This window comes from Lipotes vexillifer, unplaced genomic scaffold (genome assembly GCF_000442215.2).
Source record: "Lipotes vexillifer unplaced genomic scaffold, Lipotes_vexillifer_v1.1 scaffold1359, whole genome shotgun sequence".
In the NCBI taxonomy this organism is placed as follows: domain Eukaryota; kingdom Metazoa; phylum Chordata; class Mammalia; order Artiodactyla; family Lipotidae; genus Lipotes; species Lipotes vexillifer.
In genome coordinates, this window is record NW_006771596.1 from 796391 (window position 1) to 808534 (window position 12144).

At 54.6% G+C, this 12144-nt stretch overlaps 1 protein-coding gene across 2 annotated transcripts in view; it reads right to left on the reverse strand.

The window, feature by feature from the left end:
• Positions 1-1912: 1912 nt before the first annotated feature.
• GCK (glucokinase) overlaps positions 1913-12144 on the reverse strand; it is a 48604-nt gene continuing 38372 nt past the window's right edge. The window contains exons 3-10 of one of the 2 annotated variants that reach the window (XM_007446992.1): positions 11796-11950; positions 10696-10815; positions 8945-9040; positions 8657-8756; positions 5434-5617; positions 4054-4209; positions 3271-3504; positions 1913-3013 (exon numbers count right to left, since the gene is read on the reverse strand). In XM_007446992.1, coding sequence (XP_007447054.1) covers positions 2869-3013; positions 3271-3504; positions 4054-4209; positions 5434-5617; positions 8657-8756; positions 8945-9040; positions 10696-10815; positions 11796-11950 — 1190 coding nt within the window. In that variant the 3' untranslated portion in view covers positions 1913-2868. The remainder of the gene's footprint in view (positions 3014-3270; positions 3505-4053; positions 4210-5433; positions 5618-8656; positions 8757-8944; positions 9041-10695; positions 10816-11795; positions 11951-12144) is intronic. The other variant, XM_007446993.1, reaches the window with a different exon arrangement.

The following is a 12144-nucleotide window of genomic DNA, read 5'->3' on the forward strand; positions in this document are numbered from 1 at the left end:
CCCCGCCCTGTGACATCCGGGTGTCTACCCACCCTAACAGCACCGGGTGAAACGCCTCCTGAGAGCAGAGTCGCAACTCTCACCACTCTCATGCTGAACGAGGGGCCCCTGTAACCCCACCTGACTGTCCTTCCTGCAGTTCCAGCCCAGAACCCGCTCAGGCCAAGAGGACAGCAGTGGTGCGGGGGCTGGCCCGGGGCCCCCACTGGGCTTGGGAGGGCAGTTGGTGGTTCTGAGGATGGTCTCTGGCCTGAGACCCCTGGGGATTCCCAGAGGTTTTGCTGAAGATGCTTGGCCCTGGCCTCTGGCCCCTCTGACCAAGGGGGCAGAAGGCAGCCCTGAGCTGGCTGTGACCCCAAACAGAGCCTCCACGTGATGCTTTTGGAGCACGGAGCACTGCCTGGACCCCAAGCATCCCCTGGGATCCCCATGAAAGTGGGTCACGAGCCCTTCTTGTGGGGCTCAACCGCAGAGTGAGGGGCCCAGGCTCTGTCCACTGTGCCAGAGCAGCAGCCTCGAGGCTCCTTGCGGGCCCGGGGCAGACAGGGGCTGGGGGGCTGGGGACCGCCCAGAGCAGGAGTGGGCTGCTGGCTACTCCCTGAACCCGGTACAGGAGACGGCCCACTGGGGTGAGGAATGCGGGGAGGCCAGCTGGGAGAGCAGGGTTCTCATCCATCAGCCCCAATGTCCCTTTTGTATAGCAAGTAAGTATTTTATAACACCTCTTTTACTCTCCTGAAATGAAATTCATAGGCTATACAAGCTACCTCCATAGAGAATTGTTTAAAAAAAAAAAATACAATGCCCTGAACCATAACATAAAGGACAACTAGGAAATAATTTATGGTAAAATGAGATCAAATACTGTAGCTGAATGGTGGAACACGAGTACATTCCTACTGATAATGAAGTCATCAGATGCTCACACAAACTTCTGATGCATAATTTAGACTCGAGAGAACTAAATTCCACATGAGGCATACCAGGAAACGAGAGAGCATCTCCAGGAGGATGTGACAACTCAAAATCACAACTTGGGGTTAAGTTCTGAATAAAACAACACAGTCATTCCAGATTTGCTGGATAGTTTCTCTCATTGAAAAGTGACTGGAATACACCCTACTATATACAAAATAGATAATCAACAAGGACCTACTGTATGGCACAAGGAACTCTACTCAATACTCTGTAATAACCTATATGGGAAAAGAATCTGAAAAAGAATGGATATATATATATATGTATCACTTTGCTGTACACCTGAAACTAACACAACATTGTAAATCAACTATAGTCCAATATAAAATAAAAGTTAAATTTAAAAAGATGGTAACATCCAAAAACCTGAAAAAAAAGTGCGCGTATGTTAAAATCTTACAAATACGTGTTCATAAGTAATTGGTCTTAGGCCCTAGGCTTGGCTAACTTGAAGTAGGCATTTCATTCAGGACCAAATTGGAAGGACCGCAGAAATCATGTGTCTTATAATCCTGGCCTCCCACTGCAGTCACTGTCACAACCCAAGTGGCTCCAAGGGATCCCCTGTTGAGACCGACCTGCAGCAGGACCAGTCCCAAGAACCAGCCGTCCCCCTTCCCAGAGCAGCCCCACTCCTTCCCCGACACTCCCTTGGAGCTCTTGGAGACCTCAGAACCACACCCCGCATCCCACAGGCTGGTGGGCAGAGGCCTGGGCAAGTCCAGGACCTCCGAGCACACCCCGCCACGCCACCCCATTCCTGTTCCTAAGGCCTGGTCTGTCACTCTTCACACTCCCTGGCATAGCGCTGTGGCGAGGATGGCAAACTCCAAAACACGCCTAGGCCTGCAGAGTGTCTGTGTACATGTGACCACGTCTATATGTTTATTGTCCCCCAGTCTTATACACAGAGATCAAAGAACGGTGGACAAGGTCATGTTCTAAACTTTTAAAACTTTTAATTAAAAAAACCCACACAGTCCCAGGTTGGGCATGGAGAGGTTGGTGTGGTACATGGAGGTCTGGTGAGAAGAAAGAGGCCTGGGTTGTCCCTTGGGGGTGTGCTGAGTGCTGCTGGGGTTTCTGAGTGCCCAGCGCCGTGGGAGCTGAGGACTCGATCCCGGAGATGCTCCCAGGCCTGTCTGTGGGTAGGGGGACTCCTCCCCTTCCTGGGCCCCTCTGGGCAGGGGCTTTGGAGACTCTGTCTCTTGCACCTCCTGTGAGGGTCCATCCCCGAACCAGAAACCACTCAGGGATGGCAGGATGGGAGGGAAAAGGCTGCCATCTCCAGGCCTCGGGGTACCCACAGCCTCCAACATGGAGCTGGTCCCTTCCATTTCCCAGGCCTGGGTGATCTGCAGCTCCCCGGGGCCCCCTGTGGAGCCCAGGTCTAGGTCTGGCCAGGTCATGAGGGCTGCCTCCCTATGTGGGCTGGGTTCCCAGGGAAACCAGGCCATAGTAGGGTCCAGAGGGCACCCCCTTCCCAGAGCAAGGGCTGAGCCAGGCTGAAAGCTCCAAGAGGCAAGCAGTGCAGAAATGCAACAAAATCCTGAGTTAGTAACTCCCTTCTGGGCCCCTGATTGCAGCAAGAAAGGTGAGGTACTTCGGGGGTTCTCCATTCCTGTTCATCTCAGCCCCCAACCCAGTCAGGGCCCTAGGGCTATCCTACCAACTGACCCTGAGAGAAGAGGCCTGCTCAGGGCCTCACCGCATACCCAGAGAAGCTTTCCCCATCTCCTGGGGTGACAGCGGGGATGGGAGGCATCCAAGGTCCTTACAAGGAGAAGCCTCTTGACTGGACCAGGTTGGGGGGACCTGTAGGAAGTGTGTCCCCTGGAGTCCAGGTCTAGTAGCGGCCACAGCCTCCTCCTTGCCTTGCAGCCTTTATTCTCACTGGCCCAGCATGCAGGCCTTCTTACAGGCCACCGCGGAGATCAAGGCCGCACCCCGGCCGCTGCCCTCCTCCGACTCGATGAAGGTGATTTCACAGCTGGGCGTCAGCCTGCGCACGCTGGCGTGGAACCGCTCCTTGAAGCTGAGCAGGGGGCAAGCGGGGCTGCGGTTAGTTAACGCGCTTAAGGCAGGGCAGGGGGTAAGCCAAGGGGAACCTCCCCCTGAGTCTGTGGGCTTAGGGGAGCGAGGAGATTAAGAATCCTTGGGACCTCGGAGAGCATCCGTTTCGGCCTGCATATCACAGATGGAGACCGATGCCCGGGCTCTGCCCTTAGGAGGCGAACTCACAAGAGGGAGGCTGGACCCGGCGGGGAGGTGCAGACGGCTGAGCGGGCCCACCTGGGGTGCAGCTTGTACACCGAGCCGTCCACGCCCACGGTGATGCGCATCACGTCCTCGCTGCGGCTCTCGCGCATGCGGTTGATGACGCCCGCCAGCCCCGCGGCGCACATGCGCGCGGCGCGGGTGGACACGCTCTCGCAGGCGCGGCGCACGATGTCGCAGTCGGTGGCCGACGGCCTCAGCCCCAGCGTGCTCAGGATGTTGTAGATCTGCTTGCGGTCGCCCGAGTCACTGCGGGGCGGGGACAGGAGGGCGTCGCGGGAGGGTCGCTCGGTCCCGGCCCAGCCCAATCCCCACAGCGGCGGCTTCTTCTCCTCCCCCTGCCCACCTCTCCCAGGCAAAGCGCTTTTGGGGCTCGGGCTTCCGAGCGGAGCGGGTCTGACTCCGCCAGGGACCAGCAGTAATCTGGTCATTACTCCTCTCTCTAAACCCAGGGTTTCCGCCCTAACGTGGGTGACACTGCCGTGCCTCGGGGCCATTGCGTGGATGAAGTGAGATGAGGTCCACAGCGGGTGGGGAAGCACAGAGAGGACGCCTGGTCTCCGTCAGCTGCCCGACGCCGGGCTCCCCTGGGGGCTGAAGGCCACTACCGCCGCCGTTGCCCCACCCCGGAACCTTACCAGGTCCTGGGCTCCTTCCCCCTGACCTCACCAGGGGCCCGCCCCTGCGCTCTGAGCCCCGCCCGGGCCCCGCCCCCACGACCCGTGGGTCCGGGTCCAGGACACCTCCCCGCGCACGCCACCCCTGTACCCCACCCTTCGACCCCGCGCGCCCGCGCACCTCTCCACCTGCGACACGAAGCGTGTCTCGAAGGCGCCGCGCGTGCGCAGCTTCTCCGAGGCCTCCCCGTGGAAGAGCAGGTTCTCGTCCACAAGCTTCAGCAGCACGAGCCGCACCAGCTCGCCCATGTACTTGCCGCCGATGAGCTTCTCGTACCTGGAGAGCAGCCGGGTCACCCCTAGGAGGGAGGTCCCCACCAGCAGGCAGAGGCCAGCCACCACCCCCAGTCACAGCCAAGAGGAAGCCATGTGGGACGCTGTGACCACCCCCCGCCTTGGCAAAACCGGGTTCATGCCCGTTCCCACATTTATCAACAGGGGCTTTGGGGCCTTGGGAGAACGCTCTGCTGTGGGGCCTCGGTTCAGACCCTCTGAGGTCATCCTCAGGGAGGACCCTGCGCTGAGCCCACTTGGGTTTTCCCACAGCTGTGGAACGAGTGCTGTTCTCATCACCCAGTGTAAACTCGGGGAGCTCAGGCTTAGAGCAGCTAGTGACCAGCCTTGGGCGGGCCTCTGCTCACTTGCTAGGGCTCCTAGGTCCCTGCACTCCTGGAATCCACGGAGTTGGCCCGGTGGCGCTAGAGTCTGTAAATCTCCGTATTTTCATCTTGTAGCACACTGAATACTACCGACCTAGTAGAGGTTTATGAGAGCCCAAGAGGAAGCTCACCAAAGAATTAGCACGTGCCTGGCGCGCCGCAGAAGGCGGCTGATGAAGGAGAGCCCTGACTCAGGACAAGCTCTGTGAGGGCTGGCTCTCCAGCTGTCTGCGAACCCGCAGCATACCCGCAAATAGTATGATTCATTCTGTGAACGTGTTCAGAGCTGTACTTTGGGGAACTCTGGGCTACACCCAGTTCACGTTGCTGGGGGGCGTCTCAGAGCCTTCCTGTGCCAGGGGTCACCTGTCGGAAGCGGGGAGGTTCCCGCTCATGTATCCACAGACCCTCTTTTTTTTTTTTTTTTTTTTTTTTTTCTTGCGTTATGCGGGCCTCTCACTGTTGTGGCCTCTCCCATTTGCAGGCCCTCTTTTTTTTTTTTTTGTAGTCTTAGTTTGGCCACACTGCGTGGCATGTGGGATACGACCAGGGATGGAACCCACGTCCCCTGTAGTAGAAGGACAGAGTCTTAACCACTGGGCCGCAAGGGAAGTCCCCATAGACCCTCTTTTTAAAGACTAATCCTTGGCATCTCTCACTGTTCCCGGTTCACAGAGGGGCACACGCATACGAGCTGAAGGAAGAGCCAGCTTACGAAGGGATTGTCAGTTTGCTTTTCCCCAGAGCTGTTTAAAAACAAGCCCATTATCTGCGGGCCGGCCCCATCTGCCGCCAGAGCGGGGCGGGGCCGTCGTGTGGGGAGGGGGAGGGGCGGTCCTTACAGCTGCTGGCCGGGGTTCAGGGAGTTCTCGTCCACCACACGGTCGTACTCCAGCAGGAACCCGTCCAGCTCGCCCGATTCCCCGAAGGCACCCCACTCGGTGTTGACACACATGCGGCCCTCGTCCCCTTCCACCAGCTCCACGTTCTGCATCTCCTCCATGTAGCAGGCGTTGCAGCCCGTGCCTGCGAGAGGCCGCAGCGTCAGGCCCCACCTGGCGCTGCGCTTCCTGGGATGCCCCCTCTGCTGGGTGCATCCCCCCAGCAGGAAGCCCCGTGCGGCCCTGTCTTCCCAGCTTCCTTGAGCCCTCCACCCCCAGCACTCCCTACATCCCCTGGAGCAAAGGAAACCAGCTCTCCCAAGAGCTGGAAGACCTGGGTTTGCTGTGTGACCTCAGGTAGATAAGCCCAACTCCCAGGGCGGTTCCTCTTCCCCAAGAGGGGTTGGTAACACCTACTCCTATTACCTGGGTAGTTGAGAGAAATGAGGGAAAGAACATGTGTCAGAGTGCTTTGCCAATTAAGAGATGGGTATGGGATGTTATGATTTTGTCTTATCTGTGCACCACCCTTGTGTTCTGGCACTTTCTAAGCATGTGTTTGAGCTCCTCTGTACCAGGCTCTGTTGTGGGGAGGAGGCGGGCACCCAGAGGTGAGTAAGTCACAGTGTGGGCCCTCGGGAGCAGCACACGGGCCATTGCAGGCGGGCCTGGCTAAGGAATTTGTAATTTGCAGGGTCCCATGCAAAGTGAAAACATGAGGTCCTTTGTTCATAAACTGAGAGTTTCAAAATGGTGACAGCAGAGCTTCAATCTGAAAGTGACTGCACACCCCTCAAGCCATCAGGGACAGCAACTCAGTCATGCCAACCTCACACCAGCAGTGGAGCTGCCTGGAATTCAGGCCCAGTGATGCCGGGCCTTCCAAGTTTTTGTGGGGAAAAAACAGAAATCCAGACTTTGATATGGTTTCTCCCAATGTTTAGCGCTTGGTGATTATCATAAACATGTTTCTAAGCACATCAGGGCAGATGCGACCACGCGCCACTCTGCCATCTCTGCTCCAGATGGGGCGAGCCCGAGGCAAGCGGCTGTAGAGCCCAGGTGGTGGTGTCTTGGGGAACCGGAGAGAGCCAGGGGAGCACTGCCAGGGGCCCTGGAGCTCCTGTTTAGGTGTGGACTTAAAGAAGTTTCCTATCAAACTCTTAGAGGAAAACATAGGCAGAACACTCTAGGACATAAATCACAGCAAGATCCTTTTTGACCCACCTCCTAGAGAAATGGAAATAAAAACAAAAATAAACAAATGGGACCTAATGAAACTTAAAAGCTTTTGCACAGCAAAGGAAACCATAAACAAGACGAAAAGACAACCCTCAGAATGGGAGAAAATATTTGCAAACGAAGCAACTGACAAAGGATTAATCTCCAAAATTTACAAGCAGCTCATGCAGCTCAATATCCAAAAAACAAACAACCCAATCCAAAAATGGGCAGAAGACCTCAATAGACATTTCTCCAAAGAAGATATACAGATTGCCAACAAACACATGAAAGAATGCTCAACATCATTAATCATTAGAGAAATGCAAATCAAAACTACAATGAGATATCATCTCACACCGGTAAGAATGGCCATCAAAAAATCTACAAACAATAAATGCTGGAGAAGGTGTGGAGAAAAGGGAACACTCCTGCACTGTTGGTGGGAATGTAAATTGATCCAGCCACTATGGAGAACAGTATGGAGGTTCCTTAAAAAACTAAAAATAGAACTACCATACGACCCAGCAATCCCACTACTGGGCATATACCCTGAGAAAACCATAATTCAAAAAGAGTCATGTACCAAAATGTTCATCGCAGCTCTATTTACAATAGCCCAGACATGGAAGCAACCTAAGTGTCCATCAACAGATGAATGGATAAAGATGTGGCACATATATACAATGGAATATTAGTCAGACATAAAAAGAAACGAAATTAAGTTATTTGTAGTGAGGTGGATGGACCTAGAGTCTGTCATACAGAGTGAAGTAAGTCAGAAAGAGAAAAACAAATACCTTATGCTAACACGTACATATGGAATCTAAAAAAAAAAAAAAGATGCAGACCTACTAGAGAATGGACTTGAGGACACGGGGAGGGGGAAGGGTAAGCTGCATGACTTCATTTGTCTTTGTCTTATGTGAGAGAGTGGCATGGACATACATACACTACCAAACGTGAAATAGATAGCTAGTGGGAAGCAGCCACATAGCACAGGGAGATCAGCTCGGTGCTCTGTGACCACCTAGAGGGGTGGGATAGGGAGGGTGGGAGGGAGATGCAAGAGGGAGGGAATATGGGGATATACGTATACGTATAGCTGATTCACTCTGTTATAAAGCAGAAACTAACACACCATTGTAAAGCAGTTATACTCCAATAAAGATGTTAAAAAAAAAAAAAAAAGAACTTTCCATCCGAAAGGTGAGAATGGAAGGAGGAGATGTGAGAAACTAGAGGAGAGGCAGAGAGCAGGCCGCCGGCCCCTTAGGACATGTGCACGCAATTGGAGATGGGTCCTAAGAACACAGAAACCCTCAGGGCTGGCCCTGAAGAGGTCGTGGAAGCAAACAAATTTAATGCTGACTTTCTGGGAACCAGGGAAATACCCGCTCGCCTGTGTGTCCAGTAAACACTCCTCAGTAAACACTCATTGTAAGGCCTTGGGAACTTCTGGGAAAGCCCCTTGGTTGGTGGGAAAGGGCCACTGGGGCCAGTGCTGCCTCCTTTCCTGGTACCTGCCTCCACTTCGGGCAGGGCAGACGGCTGCCCCGGGGTGTGGTAAGACTGTCCAGGGAGGGATGACACCACTCTGGTTTATCCTCTTCCACTTGGACGAATCTGTCCAGGTCGGTCAACTTACCAGATAAGGTGATTTAATTAAATCCTGATGGGCCAGGTGGACGTGAGCTGGTACACCATCTGAGGCAGTGACTTGTGAGTGTTGAAATGCTTCCTACCAATAAACAGCACCTGTTTATTGGTACACCCAATACCAATGTACATTGGTGTATTGTCTGCCGGGACACCCCTGCTGCTCCCTAAGACCCTGGGCTCCAGCACCTCTGGGGTCCATGACTAGCGCAGAGGCCGTGTGCAGCCTGCTGAAGACGGGAAGCCTCGGCCCATCTTTGGTGGTGGCCAAGACCCCTGGGTCAGGCAGGGAGCACATGCTTACCCACAATCATGCCAACCTCACACCGGCGGTCTTCATAGTAGCAGGAGATCATCGTGGCCACAGTGTCGTTCACCATCGCCACCACGTCCATCTCAAAGTCCTGCCAAGAGGCATAGAGGCAGTGGCGATGGGGCTGGGGGGGTTCTCAGCCTGCTCCAGGCCAGTCCAGCCAGGTGCAGAAGGCAGAGACCCCTTCCTGGGGGGACGCCCAGAAGGCCCTCCCTGGCTTCCCTGCAGGAGGGGAGGGGGAGGGGGCCCAGGGTAGGGGCAGGTGCAGATGCTACTCACCCCTCTCCGTTTGATGGCATCTCGCAGGAGCCCCACGATGTTGTTCCCTTCTGCTCCTGAGGCCTTGAAGCCCTTGGTCCAGTTGAGAAGGATGCCCTGGGGGGAGAGGGGGGCCTCGGTGGCTGCTGGATGCTGGGGGCAGGCGTGAAGGGACGGGAGCTAACTCGGACCACAGGGATGTGTACCCACTTTATAATTAACCTTTCTTTTAAATTAATTAATTAATTTTTATTTATTTATCCGGCTGCACCAGGTCTTGGTTGCAGCACGTGGAATCTTCGTTGCGGCACGCGGGATCCTTAGTTGCGGCATGCGAACTCTTAGTTGTGGCATGTGGGATCTAGTTCCCCGACCAGGGATTGAACCCGGGCCCCCTGCATTGGGAGCGCAGAGTCTTAGCCACTGGACCACCAGGGAAGTCCCTGTGCACCCACTTTAAAGCTGAGGAAACTGAGGCTCAAAGCAGCCATATAAGTTCAAGAAGTGTTGGAGGTAATTTTCTACCAATATCTCATATTTCTGCAGGGCTGGGTCCCAGCCAATTTAAGAATGCTTGTATAGTTAAGCCCAGGGTCATCATCCCAGAGTGAGGATGAGGTCCAGAGGGGTGCAGCCAGTATAAGATCAGGGCTCCTCTCCTGTGTGCACCCTCTGCGTGTGAAGGTCCCACCTGGCCCTCAGTGCCCAGCAGGCACAATATGAGATGTTGCTCCTGCTACTGCTTCTGCCAGGAGTACTGACCTGGCTTTCTCTCTGACCCAGAGGTCCTGTGTGTTATGTATAACTGTGCGTTATGTTTGGATCATTTACACACACACGTATATATGTATGTATAATCAATGCGTGTGGGTGTGTATGTATCGTTGACCTGTGAATGTGTATATATGTATGATTGACATGCGCATATATGCATGCATGTATACTTGACATGTGGAAATATGCATGTGTAATCTACACATTTATATGTATGTATACTTGATATGTATAATTTACATGTATATATGTATGTATGATTGGCATGTGTAGATATATATGAATATATAACTGGCCCGTGTATATATATGTATGTATAATTTATGTATGCATAAAAATATGCATGTACAATTTATGTGTTTATATGTATGTATAATCGACATGAGTTCATGCATGTGTATAATTTAAATATGTGCAGTGCATACATTTATGTGTACAATTCACATGTAAAATTTATGTGCATACATACATATAATTTACACATGTCTATGTGAGCATGCGTAACTGGTGTGTGTGTGTGTGTGTGTGTGTAATTTACATGTACGTGTGTGTGTGTGTAACTGTGACAGGCTAACTTGCCAGCTGGAAGGCAGGGTAGACCCTCAGCCCCGGCACATTGCCACCTCTGCCACAGGCAGCGGTACAGCACAGAGATGACACACAGGTGTGTTGGAGCCTGTTTGCCTGAGTTGGAGCCGCAGCACCGCCACTTCCCACCATGGGCAAGTTGCTACACCTCAGTTTCCTAACCTGTAATGGGGGTGATACGCACACCTCATAGGGTTGTGGGACGTAAATAGTAAGAATCAGCTAATACGATCATTTCCCAGAGTCTCACGAGAGGTAAGTGATGGAGCCAGTTTGAATCCAAGGCTCTTTCCCGACAATGGGAGCTGCATTTGAAGGCAGCACAGGGCAGAGTTCATGGGTGCCTTTCTCTGGGGTGTCTGTCCATCCATCCGTCCACCTCCCCCCACCCACGCTACACCTGGTACCACCTTGTCGATGTCTTCGTGCCTCACAGGAAAGGAGAAGGTGAAGCCCAAGGGTAGCTTCTTGTGCTTCATCTGATGCTTGTCCAGGAAGTCGGAGATGCACTCAGAGATGTAGTCAAAGAGCTGCAGGATGCACACCAAGGTGTCCATCAGTGGCAGGGGCGAGCCTCCTGCCGAGGCGCTCCTCAGCCCTTGCTGAGCCATAGGGCCCCAGGAGAGCGTGGCCTCCGCACTGCTTGTCGGGATTCAGGCCCTGAGCCCCACCTCATGCCACAGTCCCGCTGACAGCAGCCCTCGGGACAGGGCAACACCAGGACGACGGGGTTGGTCCCTAGCCCAGCTGTGCTCTGTTAGCCTGGCCCTCCCAGCTGGACCCTGTGGAGTCCAGTCTCAGGCTTTGGACAGAGGCACATCCCTGGCGATAACTACGATTTCTGACTCCAGCATAGAGTATTCTTTGTTGCCTCCAAGTGTTCTGGCCACCCCACCCCTGGGCCTGCGAGGACCAGCTGCCACCTCATTCACAAAGGCCTATCCACAGACCTGGGCGTTACAGAGTGCCCTGCTGATTGACTGAGCTCCCTGATGGGCGCCAGCGTTGCTCCATGCCCAGACCCACGGCATGCGGGGCTGTGGCAAGGACCAGGCGGCCACTGGCCTCCTACCTTGAAGCCCTGCCCCTCGCGGGAATTGGCTCTGGCTGCTCCCCACCTCCGCCCAGGGCTCATCCTACTTCTGTGGTCCTTCCCGAGTCCTCCCCGTGGTCAGATATTAGCATTGCAGTCATGCCACTTGGCATCCATGCTGGTGGAGGGTGAGGGCGACATGTGGGGTGGAGATAGAACGATGGGCTGCGAGCCTGTTGGACCAGCGTATTCTCTTGGCTGCCCTGCCTTGTTCCAGATCCTTCTGGGAAACTGGGCAGGGGTGCGACCTTCCGGGGCCGCACCCAGTGGCCGTCCACCTAAGCCTCTCAGCTCCCTCCTCCTCCTGCAGCAGGGTCCAACAGGTGGGCCCTCCCACCAGCACTAGCCAAGCTCCAAGATCCTGGGTGGTCCTGACCGAGGTCCCTGGCCCGCCAAGCCCTAGCCTGAGCTGCTCACCATCTCAGCAGTGCCCGTCATGGCGTCCTCGGGGATGGAGTACATCTGGTGCTTGGTTTTCACACTCCACTGTCCCTCCTCCCCTTCCCCCACCTTCACAAGCATCACCCTGAAGTTGGTGCCGCCCAGGTCCAGGGAGAGGAAGTCCCCGACTTCTGCAGCCACAGAGAGAAGCACATCAGTCTCATGGGCACCACCTGGCAGGAGCCCCCAAGACTGGTAGAGGAGGAGGGGAAGGCGTGGGGGGGGGACCAGAAGAGCTGAACGAGGGGCCCCCGATGCCAGACATCTGGGGGACCCCAGGATAAACTGTGGAAAGGGCAAAGGTGAACTGGGGAAGTCAGCAGGA